Raw genomic sequence first — 22,588 nt, 5'->3', positions numbered from 1 at the left:
GATCCTCCTGGGATACTCGGGAGGGGAGCAAGACAAATGCTTGAATGCTGCTCTTAGCAGCATTGCTCTCAACATTGCTCTTAGCAAATGTTGAGTGGGAACGTGGTCTTCCACGATGCTCTCTGCCCTAATGGCTTCACAGCAGTGACAGGGAAGTTGATGCTGCCCTCAGTACCTAAGTGAGAGAAGAAAACAGGCCAGACCATGGCTCTGTCTTTCTCCCCTCCCCTCACTGCAGAGAAGTGACTGAATGTGTGTGAGGCACTGTTGGAGCCAGGCAGGGTGGGTGATAGTCAGTTTCTGGCCACCTCCTCGCCCTGAAGTCTTCATTGGCCCCTTCCTCCCGGGAAAGGGCTGCCTATGGTCCCCTGGGACTCAGCAGATGGGTCTCCGGGAGGAAAACCATTATGCAAGAGGCCCAACCGTCCCACTGAGACACTATAACCTTTGTAATTTTGTGGATTTTTAAAGAATAGTTGTCAGTCCATCCTAATTCTCCAGATTTTCTGGCTGTCAGAACACATTTTAAAGAAAATGAAACACTGTCGTGTCTCCTGCTCTGGTCCAGGGCTGGGTGAATGGCCCCTGTGGTGTCAGAACGCCCGGAACCCCCCAGCTCAGGGTTCCCACATATGGCCTGTGTGCAGCCCTCTGACCACGGCTCTCCACACACCCCAGCCCCAGGAGTTCAGAGATGTTTCTGACTGTCCCCATTTATTCATTCATCCACCTGTCCATCCACCCATCCTTAAATGACATGCACTAAGCAGCTCTCTGGAGGAGAGACAATGACCTTACAACCATGAATGAACGAGCTCATTTCAGATTGAGATGAGGACTGTGAGGGAAACAAACAGGCACAGGGTGGAGACTGAGAGGAGGTGGGAAGAGGCAGGGTGTTGGCCACCCAAGAAAGCTCCCGGCTCTACCTCTGGAGTGCCCCCCTACCCAAATGTCCGCAGGTCACTGATCCATCCACCCTCCCCATCCCTACCTGGCTCTCAAGCCTTAGCAGAGCTCCCTGTTTCTTGAGCTCTCCCCGAGCACTCCCTGCCACCCTGGAGTGATGTACAGACCTTGGGATGCCAGGCTGGTGCCCCTCAGGGCCAGGACACCCTCCTGCTGGGGCCAGGCTTCAGCCAGGATTCTGTCCTTTGACCGGCCCTGGGCCATTGGTGCAGAAGGGATGTTGTGGGGGTTGAGGGAGGGAGCTGTTCAGCTCTCAGGGCCTGGCCTGGGGAGAAGCATGGAAAAGGAATGAAAGAGGCAGAGAGAGACAGAGAGAGAGTGAATGAGTGAGCGAGGAGAAATGGGTGTCCCTGAGCTGGGGCCCAGAATGGAGCGGGAGGCACAGCCTCTGGGGGCAAATGTGGAAGTTGGCACAAAGCCTGTTGGGCTTCATGGAAAATATCCAACCCTGACATCTTTGGAAGCTGAGTCTACCACTTCCCCTTAGAGGTTAGACATGAGTGGTTTGTTACTGGCTCTGTTTCTGGGTTCTTTTCATTTTTTATTTTTTTTGAGACGGAGTCTTGCTCTGTCACCCAGGCTGGAGTGCAGTGGTGCAATCTCGGCTTACCTCAACCTTTGCCTCGTGGGTTCAGGCAATTCTCCTGCCTCAGCCTCCCAGGTAGCTGGGATTACAGGTGGCTGCCACCATACCTGGCTAATTTTTGTATTTTTAGTACAGTCAGGTTTCACCATGCCTGCCTCGACCTCCCGACGTGCTGGGATTACAGGCGTGAGCCACCACGCCCAGCCCTGTTTCTGGGCTCTGAGTGTATTTGTCACAGCTGCAGCCTAAGAGTCCAGATTCCTCTGCAGGTTTCAAGACTGCTAACTGCATTTGCTTGTTTTGGTTCCTGAGTTTGTAAACACCCAACTCAGGGCACTCTGTTTTAGCAAGGCCAGCATGCAGATGAGTCTGGAAAAGGGGCTGGTCTTCGTCGCACGTCACGGTGAGAACTATGTGTGTGTGTGTATATATATATACTTTTTTTTTCTTTTTTTGAGACGGAGCCTCACTCTGTCGCCCAGGCTGGAGTGCAGTGGTGCAATCTTGGCTCACCGCAACCTCCGCCTCCCAGGTTCAAGTGATCCTTCTGCCTCAGCCTCCTGAGTAGGTGGGACTACAGGCATGCGCCACCACACCCAATTAATTTTTGTGTTTTTAGTAGACACAGGGTTTCACCCTGTTGTCCAGGCTGGTCATGAACTCCTGACCTCAAGTGATCCGCCTGCCTCGGCCTCCCAAAGTGCTGGGATTACAGGTGTGAGCTACTGTGCCTGGCCAGAACTATGTCTATTTTCAAAAGAGCTTACATGGTTAATCCTGACTTAACTAAAAAGAAATATAAAACAGAACAAAGCAAAAACACACTTTTGAGGAGACGGCTTTTATATGGTACTAAGAAAGCAAGTTAAATGGATGGACAAGGAGACAGTTCTCTCGGGTTAATTTGGCAGTATACAACGTATTTGCATTTATGAATTATTCTCCTCCCCATAGTTTTCATGGTTTTCCTACTGAAGGTAGAACTATTGAAATATTAATTACAGCCTAAGACAAGCTCGCAGTGGCAGAATGAAGTTGGCATTGGAGAAACAGAGCAGGCGTTCCTGAGGGAGATTGCCGGCCCAGCAGTGAGAGTGGGTAATGGGGTCATTCTGTCTCAGCAAAGGGAACTTTTCACCCTCAAGGGGAGAGGGCACTGGGTTATTTGTGGGTTGCACAAAAAAAGGGACCTGGTTGGTTTGTGTTTGGAACAAGTGAAGTGTGTTTTAAAAATCAATGAAAAATTGAGAAGTGTTTAATTTTCTTTGCATCATTGAACTGCCCTTTGGGGCCCAGCTGTCATTGTGTGGTGGGGGCAGAAGGTCTGGGGGGCTGCCGCCCAGTGATCGCCAAAGTGAGCGTGGGTGGTGCTGGGCACAGGGCCACCCCCAGCACCCGCTCTCCATCTACCACATCAGGGTGCTGATCTTGCTGCAGGAGGAGAGCAGAGAATCCACCTCTGAAGTGCTTTGAGTTCTTTCGAAAAGAAAAATAGTAAATCAGGCAGTGCTGGTTTTGTCATGGCCTAGCCCAGATGCTTTCGTGTCAGCCGGCACTGCTGATTTCAAACAGCTCAGAAATCAGTGTCCCAAGTCACCCAGCTCTTACGGATTCATTCTCATATTAAAGAGCCTGTATTTTTTTTTCTTTGGTAGGTCAATTTTTTTCCCTTTAAAAATCAAAGCTACATGCACCTAAGAGAACTTCTCGCTTATTGGCCAGTCGAGGCAGATAAACTGCAGATGGTGCTTGGCAGAAGGAGAGGCAGAGCTGTCAGCTTCATCAATGGGAGCTCACAGTTTTCAAGCAGCACCCATTACACATCCCTGCAGTCTCTCTATTCTCTGCTCTTTGAATAATTTATCTGCAGGAAATCCAAATTGCCAAGGCACGCTTTAACCCAGCAGAATGCTTGCCAATATCCTTGGGAAAACTGGCAAAAAAAAAAAAGGCCGTAGATTGCATTTCAGCTGAGCGCAGGCACCGCGCAATCAGACACATCAGCTCCATTGTGCGTCCTGCATCGGAGGCATTGCGCACGGGCTCCGCGCAGACGACATTTGAAGGCTCATAAATGTAATGAAGTCCCTGTGACACCTGCTCCTCTCTTCACTTTCAACGTGAGCCATTGGTCCATGGGGAACCTCTGCTTTAAAAATAGAAATTGTAGTAACTGTCTTCTGTTCTATTGGAAGGCGGTAATAAACACACGGCCCCCAGCACTGTGCTCCACAGCCCGGAGTCCACAGGTTGCATAAATTACCCAGGTTTTGATTTTTCTTCCTTAACAAATCACATACGTCATTGTATGTTAGTGCTGCTGCATGGGGGAGGTTCAATTTGCAAATTTCGTCTTACTAATTGGGGGAATTCCTTTTTCTTCCTTCCCAGGTGGTTCTGTAGACATTGGTCTCTTGCTGGCTTTCAGGAACTAAAGCCCCATTTAAGACGTGGGGGCTTCTGAGCCCCCCTCCTGCTGCCTCCCTTCCTTTCTTCTGCTATTTCTTTCCACTCCCCTGCTTTCCCTTTGACTGCCTCACGCATAGAGCCCTGGCAGCTCTGGTATCTGTGACCTGGGACAGGAGGTGTGGATTTGCTGCCTCCCCTTCCTGACCACAGGTGATGGTGGTGGAGCCCAGCACTCTCCTCTTGGGCCTCCTGGGATGGAGCATCCCCTGTCCAGCTAGAGGTGCCCTCCCTGGCCTGGCGCGGCTCCCTGGGAAGGACGTTTTGCATAGCATGGAGTGGGTGGGACTTACCTGCCTGCCCAGATTTGTCATGGGTGACACAGGACGAGGATTCTGTGTGTGACCCTCGCCCCCCTCGCTCCCCCGGCATGTCCTTTCTGTGATTGTCACCCTCCTGGGGGCTCCCCCATGACTCCCTCGCAGGACAATGCTGTGGGCAGCGTCCCCATGGAGGCTGGTCAGATTCAGGGATCACAGGTGGGGAGGGACACCGATGGGCTCAGGCAAGGCAGCCAGGCCCTTGAGGCCCAGAGAACACATGGGCTGGGGCCGCTCCAGGTTGCCTGTTTCTCACGGAATGACCCTGGTGCATGAGGGGCATTAAAGCCTCTGCTGTAGTGGGAAGAAAAGGCCCATGGGAAGCTGTGCTCTAGGGACACGTTGGGGTCAGAAGCCATTGGATGACCCGGCACTGCCGCTGGTGGCCGTGTCTGTGGTGAGCGACCTGCCCTGCTGCCTTGGCACCTGCCTGGCCAGGTGAGCAGTGGGTGCTGCTCTGTGTCGGGCCAGGAGACCCTCGTGGATAAAACACGGACACTCATCAGGCTTTCAGTGGAGCAGGGCCCACGTCTCAGCACTTGGTGGCAGGTGCAAATCCGGGGGCAGTGGGAGGGCACGGTGCACTGTACCCTCCTTGCCAAGGGCGGCGACATACTGATGGGACACTTCCAAGTCTCGTAGAAGGTCCTTTCTCCACACCCTCCCACCTGCTGCTCCTGGCCCCAGGCCTTTCCTGTCTTGTGAGCCCATCCTTGTTGTTATCACCTTTGCTGTCACAGCTTGAGCCAGAAAATGGACAGACCATTCCTGATGGTTCTATACTCCAGAGGCACTGGCTGGCTTTTCTGGTTAACCTCATGGCTTTTTGCTTGCAGATGAGCTTAGAAAATGAAGACAAGCGAGCTCGCACGCGATCCAAGGCCCTGCGAGGTGAGTGCTGCCCTTACCTCCTCCAGGGCGGTAAATGCCACTTTCCTCCGCGGTCTTCCTCGGGAGCACAAACCCGTAACCACACGTGTGCAGAGACGCCTGGGGACCTCAGGCCTCTTCAGCCTCGTTCATCCTCAGGGCTGCTGCGCTTTGAAGCTGGCATCTCAGAGGGCTGCTGAGGGGCCTTTGGCCCGGATGAACCTGCCTTGAGGGCAGAAATGTAGAGGCAGACTCAGCTCCATGGCGTGGGAGTAGCAAGGCTCAGTTATGAGACCATTGTTTGGAAATGAGAGGCCACCAGCCTTCCACCAGCAGCCCCTTCCTTCCCAGGAGATCAGTCTTGGTGCTGATGGGGAATAGGAGGTTGTTGGGTTGAACTGGAAGTGCAGTGGGAGGAGAGGGGGCCAAGGCCTTGCTCACTCTGCTAGGATCTGAGCCCCAGCCCCTGGCCAGACTTACCTCCCTGATCCGTGCGGGAGCTTCCTCTTGTGCCCAAGCATCTCAGGTGTTCCTGCCTTGGTCAGAGCCCCGTGCACCTTTGCAGCCACCACTGAAGGACCAGCCACTTGGTCCAGTTGTTCTCTTCTCTGTCCAGCTTGATCTGGTGGTTTGTGTTTCTTGCCAAAAACTGACTTCTATCTGCAATTAGAGAAAGAGTACCATCCCTGGCCCTGAGGTCCCAGAGAGCCTGTGTGAGGTGGAGCATCCGTCCCGCTCTGCAGAACTGCTCAGGGGAGCTTCTGGGGCGAGCACCGGGCTGGAGGGAGCAGCTCACTCTGTTGACCTTGGAGGACTCTCTGGGAGGTCAGGAAAGGGTGAGGGCCCTGGGAAAACTGCTCAGGTCTCACTGAGATTGCCTCCACTTGTCCTTGGCAAACCTCTCGGCTGTTTAACTTAGTTTATGCTGTTAGGGCAATGAGTCTTTAAAATCACAATTCTCACATGTTTTCCCTGTTTCTCTCTTTTTCCCAGGACCCCCCGAGACCACAGCTGCAGACCTCAGGTAAGGACGTCTTCCTGTTAGCACCAAACATCGTCTCTGTGCCTGTGACCCTGGAGAGACCCTAAATGTCCCAAACGGGGTCTTCCTGGATTGACCAAACACCCCGGTGAGCCCCTGCTTTCCCTAAGGAGACTGCCTTTCTCCTGGCCACGTGTCCAGCTGTCTTGGCCCCATCTCTGTCCGTTCTCACCTCTGTCCTGCCCCCATCATGTGGTGTCCCAGCATCATGGCGAGGACACGGATGTGCTCACACCTGGTCACCGAGAGGACCTGGACTGTCACTGGGTCCCCCAAACCAAAAATGAGCCGCTCTCTTAGCGGACTCTCACAAGAGCTTCTGTGTCAGATGGTTGGAGGCCCAGCTTGGGAATGAGATGAGAGAAGGGGGTCTTCTACGTCCCGAGTCTTCCATTGGCTCGGGATGCAAACAGCAGTTCTGTGTGCTGATGACCTGGCTGGCTGAGCTCTGTGACCGTTTTCTTCCTGCTTCTTAGGGATACAGATTCCCAGGGCAGGGAGCATCTTATTGTCCAGCAAACCATTGAAGAGTGGATGCCAATCAGGAAAACGAGAGGACTGCAGAGTTCACTTTGTAAACCTTTTGCAGAGGTGGGACGGGAAGACAGTGTCCCTCCTCTGCTTGAGGCCCCATAACTTGGAGATGAACGGGGCAGGGCTACGGGAGGGAGTTGGGGTGCTGCAAGCCCCAGGCTCTGCGCCAGTCACACATCACAGTCTTGATCTCTGGGAAGGTCATGGAAGCACTGCCTTGTGATGTTATTATCCTGTTTGTGAAGTGCGGAAACTGAGACTCAGGGGTTAACCCTCCTCTAAGGCGCTGAATCACATGTGCTACCTGCTGGAAGCCCCGCCCTGGGTAACAGGTGGGAGGGGTGGGGTGGAACCTCAGCCAAACCAGATCGTGTGCCAGCACTTCCGGTCAGGTGTCCTCAGCAACCCACTGGGTGCTCCCCAGAACACAGTCCCCCGAAGCACACTGTCTGCTTGGCCAGCCTGCTGAGGAAGCAGTGAGTGCAATGGCGAGATGCTCAGAGGGGCCCCGAGGAAAGGGAAGAGGAGGTGCCACGTGGCCGTCACCCGGGGACACGGCGGAGACAAAGATGGAGGACGGTCCCAGGCGAGGACACAGGAGTAGAGGAAACTCCAGGCTTTTTGGTAACAGATGGAGTGTGGAGGAAGTTGAAAAGGCAAATACAAATGGCTGGGTGCTCTCTTGTAGATTTGAAACAGCGGAAGAAAAAATGACTCTCGAATAGATTTGTTTGTTTTGAAACGTTCTGAGAGGACCTGTCCAGCCTAAGTGAGGGGTTCTGTGAGCATTTGGATTTGACACCCTCGTCACTAGCCTTGAGGTCTGACCTACATGCTTGGTAAGAGTAAGACCCTTGATCTTTTTAATGGAGAGACTCGGGGAAAACATGTTGACGTCTCGTGTTCCAACAGCAATTTCTTCACCAATTCTTCATTGCTGACAAGTGATGCTTAGAGTAAAATCGAACAGAGATTATGTTCCAAGGAATCAAATACACTCTGCACAGAAGGTACCATGCATTCCTGGGTTCTCAAACATCTGTTGGCCACACGCTCCACGCGGGCATGCCTGTGGCTCGTGCTGGCTGACTGTGCCCCAGCCATAGTGGGAGCGTTTACACCACAGAAATGGGCTGATGATGTCTCCCCCTCCCAAAGACCTGTTTGCCAGCACACCCTGGGCTCTGACTGGACGAGCAGACGAGACCTCTGTTCTGGTGGGGCCCACACTGTGGGTGCCAGAACGGGAAGCATGACCCACAGAGAACACGCACCGCTGTGGGCTGTGAGAGGAGCACCACGTCCTGTGTGCAGACCATGGCACTGGATGAACTCACGGACACAGTCACCTGTGGGGAACCCCTGCGTGCAGGACTTTCTCTGTGGATGAGGGACTTAGCACCCCATTGACTCAGAACTTCACAGCCTGCAGTGCCCCTAACCCCAGCTCGTCTCCCCATGAGCTCAGGCAGAGCTCCCGGGAAGACACTCCATTGGTTGTTTACCAGGTGAACTGAGGAGAGGTTGGACTTGGCTCAAGTTGGGCCCTGAGCTGCTGTTTCCGACCTTGGAGCCCACTGGGAGTTTCCGTGTGCCCTGATTTAACACTCTGAGTGCCTGAGCGAAGAAGCAGGTTGATGACTTTTGCTCTCACCCCAGTGGAAGAACAGATGACATTTCAGCTTGTATTTTTGCCTGGGTCCATCTGTTGTCACATGGCCTCAGACTGGCTCTGCTGGAGGCGAAGACTAGGGAAGGTTAGGGTTGGGGTTAGCATCTTTGAGACAGCAAGTCGCCAACAACCCCGAGTTCAGGACCATCTCCACGTTCAGAGAGAGAGCACATCTGTAGCTCACCCGTCCTCTTCTGGAGCCCTCCTCCTTGAGCCACTGGCCAACTCCCACCCAGATGACAGGAGGGAGCGGGGGGTCTTCTACCTGCCCCAGGAGAGGGAGGGAAGGCAGGGAAGGCAGCGTCTTCAAAGGCTGTAGCTGAAGCACGGGGCTCCAGGCTGGGATTCGGCTCCTCTCCCGACTTGTCTTCTTTGAGGCCTACTTTTCAAGTTTCGGTCCCTCAGAGCTCTCATGCAGGATGCCAGCCGAGGGGTGACTGTGAGCCACACCCTCTTCCCAGCCTCACGTGCGTCCTTTCCTCGCATCTCTGACACCAGCCCTAGTCAGAGCTGAGGAGTCAAGGCTGGGGAATCCCCTCCTCCCAGAGAAAAGAGGCTCAGGAGTCCTGGCGCCCTGGCCGTCTTCCTCTCCCTACAGCTCTGGCCCTGAGCACCCAGAGGGCATCAGTAAGTAAGAGCTGGGTGTGCTTGCAGGTGAACTGCAGGGCTGGCATCTGCTGGCATGGCACCCTTGGAGGCCCTGGCTGGGTCTCTTGTCCCCTCGGCTGTGGGGTGGGGAACAGGCATCTAAGGGGTTTCCAGCTTCCTGCCCCGGAGTGGCCTTGTCGGCTCCACGCACTTGGCTCACAGCCCACCTTTCTGGGGACTGGGACTCTTCGGAGCTGAGGGTGATGTGTTTGGGGCAGTTCGGTCCCCACAGCGGCTGTCACCTAATTACCTGATTAACTCAGTGATTTCATCGACTGACTGGGACCTTAGCTTCGAGTCCCCAGTCACAAGGAACTTTTTGTGAAAAGTCTCGAAGCTAGTTCTCCGAAGAGTGAAAGCAAGTGTGGGCCTGGATTTTAGAAGAGACTAGAGGCAGGGAGAGGTGGGTGGCAGCAGCAGCAACTCCCTCAGTTTGGAAAGGGAACCCGCAGTAAGTGTGGCGTGCCCTCCCTCTCTCCCTCTTCCTCCCTCTTCCCCTCCTTTCCCGCCTGGGTTCCTTCTTCCCTCCTCCCTCCTTCCTTCCCTCCCTTTCTGTCTTCTTTTTAACACACTGAAAGCACCACCCTGGAAGGCTGCAGAGAACGTCCCATGAGCACTCCCCCACCCCATGGCTGCTGTTGAGTTGGGTGATAGGGTGAGGTCTGGATTCTACTGACAGTTCTCCCTGAGGTGGTCGGGGAGGGTGGCCTACAAGGCCATTGGGCCCCACAGTTGTCTGCAGTCAGGCCTGTGGTCAGTCGAATTAGAAACGATCAGAGGTGTCTATATAGAGGCTGGGGATGGTGTTCTTTTCTCTGGGTCCCAGGTGTGGGGGTGTCAGCCCTTTCCTTCCTCCCTTCACAGGCTCTGGAAGATATGCTTGCGTTTTGGAAAGAGCTCAGACTCACAATGTCAATCCTGTTAAAAACAAGGTCTTCCGATGCAAAAATCCTCAATAAAATACTGGCAAACCGAATCCAGCAGCACATCAAAAAGCTTATCCACCATGATCAAGTGGGCTTCATCTCTGGGATGCAAGGCTGGTTCAATATACACAAATCAATAAACGTAATCCAGCATGTAAACAGAACGAAAGACAAAAACCACATGATTATCTCAATAGATGCAGAAAAGGCCTTTGACAAATTCAACAGCCCTTCATGCTAAAAACTCTCAATAAATTCGGTATTGATGGAACGTATCTCAAAATAACGAGAGCTATTTATGACAAACCCACAGCCAATATCATACTGAATAGGCCAAAACTGGGAGCTTTCCCTTTGAAAACTGGCACAAGACAGGGATGCCCTCTCTCACCACTCCTATTCAACATAGTGTTGGAAGTTCTGGCCAGGGCAATCAGGCAAGAGAAAGAAATAAACAGTATTCAGGTAGGAGAAGAAGAAGTCAAATTGTCCCTGTTTGCAGAGGATATGATTATATACTTAGAAAACCCCATCATCTCAGCCCAAAATCTCCTTAAGCTGATGAGCAACTTCAGCAAAGTCTCAGGATACAAAATCAATGTGCAAAAATCACAAGCATTCTTATACACCAGTAACAGACAAACAGAGAGCCAAATTATGAATGAACTTCCATTCACAATTGCTTCAAAGAGAATAAAATACCTAGGAATCTAACTTACAAGGGATGTAAGGACCTCTTCAAGGAGAACTACAAACCATTGCTCAGTGAAATAAAAGAGGACACAAACAAATGGAAGAACATACCATGCTTATGGATAGGAAGAATTAATATTGTGAAAATGGCCATACTGCCCAAGGTAATTTATAGATTCAATGCCATCCCCATCAAACTACCAAGTGCTTTCTTCACAGAATTGGAAAAAACTGCTTTAAAGTTCATATGGAACCAAAAAAGAGCCCGCATTGCCAAGACAATCGTAAGCCAAAAGAACAAAACTGGAGGCATCACGCTACCTGACTTCAAACTATACTACAAGGCTACAGTAACCAAAACAGCATGGTACTGGTACCAAAACAGAGATATAGACCAATGGAACAGAACAGAGCCCTCAGAAATAATACCACACATCTACAGCCATCTGATCTTTGACAAACCTGACAAAAACAAGAAATGGGGAAAGGATTCCCTATTTAATAAATAGTGCTGGGAAAATTGGCTAGCCATAAGCAGAAAGCTGAAACTGGATCCTTTCCTTACTCCTTATGCAAAAATTAATTCAAGATGGATTAGAGACTTAAATGTTAGACCTAATACCATAAAAACCCTAGAAGAAAACCTAGATAATACCATTCAGGACATAGGCATGGGCAAGGACTTCATGTTTTTTTTTTTTTTTTTTTTGAGACGGAGTCTCGCTGTGTCGCCCGAGCTGGAGTGCAGTGGCCGGATCGCAGCTCACTGCAAGCTCCGCCTCCCGGGTTTACGCCATTCTCCTGCCTCAGCCTCCCGAGTAGCTGGGACTACAGGCGCCCGCCACCTCGCCCGGCTAGTTTTTTTTGTATTTTTTAGTAGAGACGGGGTTTCACCGTGTTAGCCAGGATGGTCTCGATCTCCTGACCTCGTGATCCACCCGTCTCGGCCTCCCAAAGTGCTGGGATTACAGGCCTGAGCCACCGCGCCCGGCCGACTTCATGTTTAAAACACCAAAAGCAACGGCAACAAAAGCCAAAATTGACAAATGGGATCTAATTAAACTAAAGAGCTTCTGCACAGCAAAAGAAACTACCATCAGAGTGAACAGGCAACCTACAGAATGGGAGAAAATTTTTGCAATCTACTCATCTGACAAAAGGCTAATATCCAGAACCTATAAAGAACTCAATCAAATTTACAAGAAAAAAACAAACAACCCCATCAAAAAGTGGGCAAAGGATATGAACAGACATGTCTCAAAAGAAGACATGCATACAGCCAACAGAAACATGAAAAAATGCTCATCATCACTGGCCATCAGAGAAATGCAAATCAAAACCACAATGAGATACCATCTCACACCAGTTAGAATGGCAATCATTAAAAAGTCAGGAAACAACAGGTGCTGGAGAGGATGTGGAGAAATAGGAACACTTTTACACTGTTGGTGGGATGGCAAACTAGTTCAACCATTGTGGAAAACAGTGTGGTGATTCCTCAAGGATCTAGAACTAGAAATACCATATGACCCAGCCATCCCATTACTGGGTATATACCCAAAGGATTATAAATCATGCTATAAAGACACATGCACACGTATGTTTATTGTGGCACTATTCACAATAGCAAAGACTTGGAATCAACCCAAATGTCCATCAGTGACAGACTGGATTAAGAAAATGTGGCACATATACACCATGGAATACTATGCAGCCATAAAAAAGGATGAGTTCGTGTCCTTTCTAGGGACATGGGTGCAGCTGGAAACCATCATTCTCAGCAAACTATTGCAAGAACAGAAAACCAAACACCACATGTTCTCACTCATAGGTGGGAACTGAACAATGAGATCACCTGGACATGGGAAGGGGAACATCATACACTGGGGCATATTATGGGGAGTTGGGGGAGGGATGGCATTGGGAGTTATAACTGATGTAAAGGATGAGTTGATGGATGCTGACGAGTTGATGGGTGCAGCACACCAACATGGCACATGTATACATATGTAACAAACCTGCACGTTGTGCACATGTACCCTAGAACTTAAAGTATAAAATATATATATATATATATATATATATATATATATATATATATAAAAAATAACAAAAACAAAACAAAACAAAACAATGTCTTCCCATCTTGGCCAGGAAAGCCTCTGTCTTCCTGCAAGGAGCGCAGGCCTGCCCCTCCCACTTGCCTTAGGCAACTTGGCGCAGGCATCTGGGTCTTACAATGGCTGCTCCTTGTAGTCCTTGAGCCGTGGATGCATCCGACAGCCCGCAAGAGCCTGATATGTGGTGAACTCTGGCCTCACACTCCACACCGGCCCCTTTGGCCCCGAGGCTGCTGTGGGAGCTGTGGTCCTGCTGCCACGGTGGTTGGCATAGTCAGTACTCATGCTCAGAAGTTTCCAGAGCTTCCTGCTGGTTTGGTTATATCGGGAGACAGATGATGGTTAAGGAAGAGGAACTCCTGGGTGTCCTGCCTTGTGCTTGCCAACCCTGGGATGAGAGATGCAGGAGGGTCAGTATCACCCCCTCCCCAAACTACCCTTCTTAGCCCGAGTCCTTCACTAAGGCAGACCCTGTCAGCTCCTGGTTCATTGGCCCTCCTGGCTTCTTTTCCCTGCGTGGAAGCTGGGACTCACACCAGCTACAGGCACTGGTGGAATCTTCACCACTGCCTTTGGCTTGGGCCACAGATTCCTTTCTGCCTGTCAGACCTGGCTCAGTTTGCTGGGGCACGAAGGTCACAGCTGGCAGGGAATGCAGAGACTGTTGCCGCCGATGGCCATAGGTCTTATAGCATTAGTGATGGACACAGCGAATGCCAACTTCTGTGCTTTGGACTTGGGCCCTCTTTAGAGAGGGGTACTGTGTTCAGGGCACCTCAGAGTATCTTGTGTCCAAGCTCCTGGAAACCGGGTGGCAGCTGGTGGAATGCCTGCCGTAGGGAGCGGTCTGGGAGACTCTGGTGTTAGAAGTCTTGCTCTTACGTATAAACAGTCTTTAATGGAACACTTGTAAAACTGTAACGAGCCATTCATTTATTTGAATGGGGTGAGTTATTAATTTTCAGCAAACTGCAAGCAGCCGTTCTGAGATGAATCGTTTGGAGAGAGTCTGCTCCCCAGGGTGAAGGTCTGCGATGGGCCCTGAGATCTGAACCCATCGCCTGATGTGACCTCGCCTTTTTCTTTCCCCTCAGCTGCCCCACCCCGGGATGCACTGGCTCAGGACACGTCCGGGGCAAGTACTCCAGGCACCGAAGGTAAGAGGACCCTTGGATCTCACAGAGCTTCCTGGGAAGCAGATTTGGAGGCCCCCCACCGCCCGCCCAACTCTGTTCTAGGCCCTTTTGCAGATGGAGAACTTTCCATCTTTTTCCACGGCTCCTGAGGCCGGGCTGCTGACCCTTCTGCGAGGCAGCGACCTCCCACTCTAGCCTGGAGGCCCGTGTGGCCATGGGCACGCCCTGTGGGGAAAGACAGACCATCTGACTTCCCAGCGCTGCACTGTGGTTTTCTTGTCTGGGTCCCCTGCAAGAACTGGATGAGTCTGTGGGGGAGGGGGGGAGGGAGGACCCTCGGGAGGGGCGCATGGGGTGGCCGAGGCCTCTCGTGGCCCTAGCCTGGCCCTCTCCACTGCCTACTCCTCCTTCCCAGTTTGCAGAGCTGCCCCCTGGCCAAGAAGAGGAAGCTGGAGGGCGCTGAGGCTGAGCACCTGGTGTCCAAGAGGAAGTCGCACCCCCTGAAGCTGGCTCTGGACGAGGGCTATGGTGTGGACAGCGACGGCAGTGAGGACCCCGAGGTGAAGGACGCCTCTGTCTCGGATGAATCGGAAGGAACTCTGGAGGGGGCCGAGGCTGAGACGGCAGGACAGGAGGAGATTCATTGCCCCGAGCCAGCTGAAGGTGCTTTGTCGCTCTTTCTTCCCCGAATAAAGGGTGCTTAGTGTGGCCCTGGAGAATTGCAGCCTGTGAGCGGGGAGGGCTCACTCTGAGCGAGAGAAAGCTCTTCCTGAGAACAAGGCATGTCTTGTCCCAACATGTGCTGGGCTTCCTGGGAGAGAGGTCTGCCCATGGCGTTCATGGGGCCTGTGGTGTGTTTGTGTGTGAACACTGTGTGTGTGGGAGGGAGGCAGGGCAGACACAGACACGCGGCTGGTGTGTGTGTGTGTGTGCAATTGTAGCATGTTTCGGCAGGTGTCTGCATGTATATGAGAGACAGACAAGGCTGTGTCTCCGTCTGTATGTGGGGAAGGGAGGGTCTTAGACTGGCCCTCTGGGAGACCTGCCTGGGGGCATGGGTGAGAGGTCTGCTTTCCCCTGAGGCACTCACAGGCAGATGCGGAGGAAACACCTCAGGTTGAGTTCAGGTGATTGAGGACCAGGTGGGGCCTCTGAAAATGGGGTGCCCGGGGAAGCCAAGACGGGAAGGAGGAAAGCAGATGAGTCCCCCATTTCCTTGGGGGGTCTACCAGGACTGCCATGTTGGGGCACCGAGCCCTTGGCGGAAGTGGGTGAAGCAGGTGCTTTGGCCCCTGGGTTCCAGAGGGAGGGGTCTGTACCCCTGAGAGCCCTGGCAGATCTGTAGAGAACTGGGGTCAGACGAGGCCCAAGGTCCGCTCCCCCTGCCATCCCCACCACCCACCCAACACTCCCCAAGCTTCTGCAATGGGGAAGGGTCTGAGATGGATTTTAGAAGCAAAGCCAGAGAGGGTCCTCAACCCCAGCTCCCTAGGGGGGCTCTGGAGTGAGTGCGCTGCCCCGAGGAATCAACACAGTCCTAGATCGCAGGGAGAAGAGACACAGATTTTCCTGCTTTCTTATCAAGAAGGGCATCTGGAGTTGAGGCATCATCCTGGGCTTGGACTTTCCCCTCCGAAGTGGGTGGATGGCAGGGCCTGTTCCTACCACTGTGGGACGTGCTGGCCCAGGTGTCCTTGCTGACAACCCTACGGGGCCTGCTGGTGGTGAGCACCGACCATATCTTAGTTTTGTTTTGTTTCTGTTTCAAGAGAGTCTCACTCTGTTGCCCAGGCTGGAGTGCAGGGGCACAATCTTGATTTACTGCAATCTCCTCCTCCCGGGTTCAAGGAATAGCTGGGACTACAGGCGTGGCACCACCACGCCCAGCTCATTTTTGTATTTTTAGTAGAGACAAGGTTTCGCCATTTTGGCCAGGCTGGTCTTGAACTCCTGACCTCAGGTGATCCGCCTGCCTCGGCCTCCCCAGGTGCTGGGATTACAGGCGTGAGCCACCACGCCCATTCTTATTTACTGCTTTTCAATTATGAAACAATTATTATTTTTTAAAATCTGACTTGCTGCTTAAGCTCCATTGTATACAGTGCAGGTTGATCTGATTCGGAAAGTAAAGGTGATGAGAGAGGAACATTAAGGAAAACTATCCAAGTAATTCTTAGTTTAGAAAATACATCAGTGGCCCATGACCTGCCTCCTGAAATATGTTCACCATGATTTCTGGATTCAGGCAGAAGGGTTGACAGAAAGTCCATACCAAATCCCCACTTCGGGAGTTTCGTGTTTCTGCTTGGCTCCCGTGTAAAGAATGAGTGGTAGGTCAGGTGGAGGGGTGGTGGGTGTGTTGGGGACTGGAGACCTGGAGTCTTCCCACATGCTCTCTGGCCCCCACGTTGATTTTGATTTTGTGCAGGAAGGAGCCCCATCAAGTCCCATTTTGGATCCAACCCCCCTGGCTCCTCCAAGGGCAGCTATAGCAGTTACCAGGGAATCATCGCCACTTCGCTCCTGAACTTGGGTCAAATTGCTGAAGAGACTCTGGCGGCCAAGCCAGGCCCTGGCGTTGTGCACCTGCTTCAGGAGGCCACAGAGGGAGCCGCCAGCGAGGAGGGTGAAAAGGGCCTCTTCATCCAGCCAGAGGATGCCGAGGAGGTCGTAGAAGTCACCACCGAACGCTGCCAGGACCTGTGTCCCCAGTCCCTGGAGGATGCAGCCAGTGAGGAGTCCAGCAAGCAGAAAGGCATCCTGAGTCACGAAGAGGAGGATGAGGAGGAGGAGGAGGAGGAGGAGGAAGAGGAGGAGGAAGAGGATGAAGAAGAGGAAGAGGAAGAGGACGAGGAAGAGGAGGAGGAAGAGGACGAGGAGGAGGAGGAGGAGGAGGAGGAGGAAGAGGCAGCTCCTGATGTGATCTTTCAGGAGGACACCTCTCACACCTCTGCCCAGAAGGCACCTGAGCTCCAGGGCCCAGAACCACCCAGTCCCAAGCCTGAGTACTCTGTGATTGTGGAGGTCCGCTCGGATGATGACAAGGACGAGGACACCCACTCCCAGAAGTCAACAGTCACTGACGAGTCGGAGATGCATGACATGATGACCCGGGGAAACCTGGGCCTCCTGGAGCAGGCCATTGCCCTGAAGGCTGAACAGGTGCGCACGGTCTGTGAGCCGGGCTGCCCGCCTGCCGAGCAGAGCCAGCTGGGCCTGGGAGAGCCAGGGAAGGCAGCAAAGGCCCTGGACACTGTTCGGAAGAGCTACTACAGTAAAGGTAGGGGTCAGGGGCGGCCTGGCCCTGCAGACTCATCCTTTCACCCCTGCCCCAGTGTGCAAATGCAGGCTGAGAGCCCTTCTAGGACAGGAGACTGGGAGATGGCAGAAAAGCAGACAAAAGGACAGATACATGACACAGACTGTGGTCAGATACCGAGCAAATGGGTTCCCACACTGCTTTACAGAGCAATCATAGAGCGGAGACGTGTGAGAAAGAACCAGGTGGGAGAGAGGAGGTGGGAGGGACAGTGACCCACCCACAGTGACTGGTCACAGCAGCATCTGGGATCCGGAGAGGGTGGGGACTGTCCTGTCGCTTCCACCCCAACTCACACTTGTGGCAGGGATTGTGCTATGACAGAACCCGCTGTTTCCTACGGCCATGCTGGGCCATCCTGATCCTCTCGTGGGGTGGAGCCCAGCAGGCAGAGGTGAGGGGTGCCCTTCTCCTCAGAGGAAGCAGCCTGCCGCTGGCTCTGCATCTGCTCTGGATTTGGCTCTAAAGTGTGCAGGGTATAGGGGAGGCATCCCCTGACTGCACTGAGTGGCTGATGTTGAGGTGAGGACAGACAAGGAGGGCTGCTTGGAGGGGCTTGGGACTGGGCTGACATGGTTGGGGAGCAGCTGGGAGCCTGGAGTGCTGAGGTCTGAGGACGAATCCTGAGTGAACGGTTGCGGCCTTCACTGTTACTGGGGTGTCAGGGTCTGGACAGCAGGCTGGCTCTGCTCTGCTGACTGCCCATCTCAGATTCCTCCTTGGGACAGGGGCCTGGGGAGCAGGGCTGGCCAGGGGCTGCTCCCTCAGCGAGCCATGCCAGGGAGGCCAGGCCTTGGACAGGTCAGCTTTGGCTTACCTGGCCTGGTGCAGAGAACCTTCTGCACCTGGGCACTTGGCCTCTCTTCTCCTAAGACTAGGGACCTGCCCGGACCTCAGCCTATTTTTTCCGCACGTCTAGTCCTGCATCTCTTCTCCAGGTGGACGGGCGCAGTGGGAGTTCTTGGCACTCTTCCAATGAGTGCCCCCAGGAAGGGTTAGCTGAGACCAGGGAGGGGCAGATACGGAGAGAGAACTGGGATGGGAGATGACTCAGGTGCTGGAGCCAGGAACCAAAAATGCAGGAGACACAGACTCAAGGCCAACCCTGGGAAGACGCACTTGGCTCATGGGAGAGACAGACCTGAGCAAGACATAATTCAAGGGGCATGATAGGCAGGTCAGTGGAGACATGAGGGACATATTTTCTGGGAACACCCAGGCTTATGAGACAAGCCCAGGGGAAAGATACTAAGGGACACAGGTGGGACATGGTTTCAGGGTGAGATGGACCCCAGGCTTTGAGGGGACACCCTTTAGGGCAACCCAGATGGCGGGACAGCTCTTTGGGGACCCAGATTTAAGTCAGCACCGTCATGCTCCAGCCTTGTGGGGCCATGGGCACAAAGAGACACAGGCTAAAGGTGAGACTTAGGGACAGGTGTTAAGGGCCTGGTGTGGTTACTAGCCTGGGTGTGGTGTGCTTGGGCCACACAGATCAGCGCAGAATTGGATGGGACACGTATGAGGAACAGAGACACCAAGTGACAGCCCCAGGCCCAGGTTTTCAAGGGTCTCAGACCTGTGGGACAGACACAGGGGGACCCAGAGGCAAGGTGTCCTGCCTTCAGGAATAGATTTTCAGTGCATGGATGCAAAGGGACACAGCCCCGGGTGACACAGGTGGCCAAGCTGAGAACACCAGGCAGTGCCGGGCTGGGCTGTGAGTGTCTGTGCAATGTGAACGTGCAGTAGGATAGAGACGAGACTGCGACTGCTTCTAAGGGACTCGTGTGGGGACCCAGATGCGGCGAGAATTCTGAATGGAGGCTGTGGGACGGGGCGGCAAGCCCAGGAGGCAGGTGTTGGGCACGGGTTTGGAAGCCCCTCAGGACCCCGCTGCCTGTCCACATGGGTGGAAGTCTGACTTCCTGCTCCTTTGAGCTGGGGGCAGCAGAGCAAAAGCTCCTTCCCTTTGGAGCCCACCGTCGGGGCCTCCCCCTCTGGAGTGGGAGTTCTGCGTTTGGCTCTGTGACCTCTGCACCCTCCCAAAGGGGCAGCTCGTCCAAAGGTGTTTCACTGAGACGTCAGCTCTGTTCTGAGGGTCCTCTGTGCTCCTGCTGGTCCCTGCACTCTGTAGTGGCCAGCCTGGTCCTGCAGAGTCTAGATAAGGTCAATAACAGATGTGGGTTTAAATTTCCGCCCAGACGTATGTTAGTCATGCAGCCTTGGATAAGTTTCTTAGCTCCTTTGTCCTCCTCGTTTTGTCAAATTCCAAGGACATCTCCTGGCAGGAATGTTGCCAAACGCCTTGACCTCTCTGGGCAGAAGCCTGACCCATGAGGCCTCCGCACTGTCAGAGGAGAGAGGAAAGAGGACTCCAGCTGCCGTCTGGGTGGTTCTCCGTAAAACGCTGCACAAACCGCTATTTGGGATGGTCAGGGCAGTATCAGGGCTTTTGCACACAGGTAGCCAGTGTGGGCTGGTTTCTTCAGGGTCACCTGACTGTCCAGCCCCAGTCCCTGTCCAAGCTCATGGGCAGTCTTGCCTCTCTTCTCTCTGGACAGCCAGAGAGAGGGGTCCTGAGCTACCCCTGCCCCCTCTCTGCTCACCACCCAGCTTCCGGGCTCTAACTGATGTGACTTGTGTGTTTTAGATCCTTCAAGAGCTGAGAAGCGTGAGATCAAGTGTCCAACACCAGGCTGTGATGGCACTGGCCACGTTACCGGGTTGTACCCTCACCACCGCAGCCTTTCTGGCTGTCCCCACAAGGATAGGATCCCCCCAGAGAGTGAGTAGCTCTGTGCAGCGTTAGCCCTAACTCCGAAGCTCAGGCTGCCTCGGTGGTGTTTGGGTGGTGTCTATGGGGAGGCGTGGCCTGCCCAGGGCCATAACCTGCCCCTTTGGTTTGTCCAGATGCTCATCCTTACATCTCCCCGCCTCCCCCCACAAACGGCCTTAGCCCAAACTTGAGCCCTTTGAGGCTGGGGCCCTGCAACCAGCCCATTTGTCTACCTAGAGACGCCAGTCGGGGTCAGAGCCCGCAGTCACAGATCGATGGGAGGGGACAGGCCAGTGCCAGCCACGCTGGGAAGGGAGAGCTCTTCTTGCAGCAACCTCTGTGCTCCGAAGGCTTGGGAAGCAAATACTTCTTCTAATTTTTAGGCTAGAAGCAGTAATTGTGAAAATTAAATTTAAAGGAGCAAACCACAGAATGAGAGGTTTTAAAGCTGAGTCTGGTTTCTGCCGCAGGAGGGAGGGACCACAGTGGTGGTGGGGGGTGTGCCCTGATCACACTGAGGGTGGGGGGGGCGTGCCCTGATCACACTGAGGTGGGGGGGCGTGCCCTGATCACACTGAGGTGGGGGGTTAGGGAGGGACCACAGTGGTGGTGGGGGGCGTGCCCTGATCACACTGAGGGTGGGGGGTTAGGGAGGGACCACAGTGGTGGTGGGGGGCGTGCCCTGATCACACTGAGGGTGGGGGGGGCGTGCCCTGATCACACTGAGGGTGGGGGGTTAGGGAGGGACCACAGTGGTGGTGGGGGGGCGTGCCCTGATCACACTGAGGGTGGGGGGGTTAGGGAGGGACCACAGTGGTGGTGGGGGGCGTGCCCTGATCACACTGAGGGTGGGGGGGGGCGTGCCCTGATCACACTGAGGGTGGGGGGTTAGGGAGGGACCACACACTGGTGGTGGGGGGTGTGCCCTGATCACACTGAGGTGGGGGGGGGGAGTGCCCTGATCACACTGAGGGTGGGGGGGGGCATGCCCTGATCACACTGAGGGTGGGGGGGGCGTGCCCTGATCACACTGAGGGTGGGGGGGGGGGCATGCCCTGATCACACTGAGGGTGGGGGGGGTGTGCCCTGATCACACTGAGGGTGGGGGGCGTGCCCTGATCACACTGAGGTGGGGGGTTAGGGAGGGACCACAGTGGTGGTGGGGGGTGTGCCCTGATCACACTGAGGGTGGGGGGGGCGTGCCCTGATCACACTGAGGGTGGGGGGGGCGTGCCCTGATCACACTGAGGTGGGGGGGGTAGGGAGGGACCACAGGGTGGTGGGGGGTGTGCCCTGATCACACTGAGGTGGGGGGTTAGGGAGGGACCACAGGGTGGTGGGGGGTGTGCCCTGATCACACTGAGGGTGGGGGGGGCGTGCCCTGATCACACTGAGGTGGGGGGTTAGGGAGGGACCACAGTGGTGGTGGGGGGTGTGCCCTGATCACACTGAGGGTGGGGGGGGTGTGCCCTGATCACACTGAGGGTGGGGGGGGCGTGCCCTGATCACACTGAGGGTGGGGGGGGGTGCCCTGATCACACTGAGGGTGGGGGGGGCGTGCCCTGATCACACTGAGGGTGGGGGGGGGCGTGCCCTGATCACACTGAGGTGGGGGGTTAGGGGGAGGGACCACAGTGGTGGTGGGGGGTGTGCCCTGATCACACTGAGGGTGGGGGGGGTGTGCCCTGATCACACTGAGGGTGGGGGGGGCGTGCCCTGATCACACTGAGGGTGGGGGGGGGGCGTGCCCTGATCACACTGAGGGTGGGGGGGGGGGCGTGCCCTGATCACACTGAGGGTGGGGGGCGTGCCCTGATCACACTGAGGTGGGGGGTTAGGGAGGGACCATAGTGGTGGTGGGGGGTGTGCCCTGATCACACTGAGGGTGGGGGGCGTGCCCTGATCACACTGAGGTGGGGGGTTAGGGAGGGACCACAGTGGTGGGGGGGTGTGGATCACACTGAGGGTGGGGGGGTTGTGCCCTGATCACACTGAGGGTGGGGGGGCCGTGCCCTGATCACACTGAGGGTGGGGGGGCCGGCCGTGCCCTGATCACACTGAGGGTGGGGGGGGCGTGCCCTGATCACACTGAGGGTGGGGGGGGGGGGGCGTGCCCTGATCACACTGAGGGTGGGGGGGGGGGCGTGCCCTGATCACACTGAGGGTGGGGGGGGCGTGCCCTGATCACACTGAGGGTGGGGGGGGGGCGTGCCCTGATCACACTGAGGGTGGGGGGGGCGTGCCCTGATCACACTGAGGGTGGGGGGGGGGTGCCCTGATCGTGCCCTGATCACACTGAGGGTGGGGGGGGCGTGCCCTGATGCCCTGATCACACTGAGGGTGGGGGGGGCGTGCCCTGATCACACTGAGGGTGGGGGGGTGCATGCCCTGATCACACTGAGGGTGGGGGGGCGTGCCCTGATCACACTGAGGTGGGGGGTTAGGGAGGGACCACAGTGGTGGTGGGGGGGGGTGTGCCCTGATCACACTGAGGGTGGGGGGCGTGCC

General features: G+C 54.7%; 1 protein-coding gene across 3 annotated transcripts in view; it reads left to right on the top strand.

The window, feature by feature from the left end:
* MYT1 (myelin transcription factor 1) overlaps positions 1–22,588 on the top strand; it is a 79,725-nt gene that overhangs the window by 23,942 nt on the left and 33,195 nt on the right. For all 3 annotated transcript variants that reach the window (XM_050746044.1, XM_050746043.1, XM_050746042.1), the window contains exons 3-8: positions 5,178–5,232; positions 6,205–6,235; positions 13,941–14,003; positions 14,398–14,645; positions 16,411–17,262; positions 19,955–20,089. In XM_050746044.1, the coding sequence (XP_050602001.1) occupies positions 5,178–5,232; positions 6,205–6,235; positions 13,941–14,003; positions 14,398–14,645; positions 16,411–17,262; positions 19,955–20,089 (1,384 nt within the window). The remainder of the gene's footprint in view (positions 1–5,177; positions 5,233–6,204; positions 6,236–13,940; positions 14,004–14,397; positions 14,646–16,410; positions 17,263–19,954; positions 20,090–22,588) is intronic.

This window comes from Macaca thibetana, chromosome 10 (assembly GCF_024542745.1).
Source record: "Macaca thibetana thibetana isolate TM-01 chromosome 10, ASM2454274v1, whole genome shotgun sequence".
NCBI classification, from domain to species: Eukaryota; Metazoa; Chordata; class Mammalia; order Primates; family Cercopithecidae; genus Macaca; species Macaca thibetana.
The sequence above is the reverse complement of the archived record's forward strand: the minus strand, read 5'-3'. Positions and strand labels throughout refer to the sequence as shown.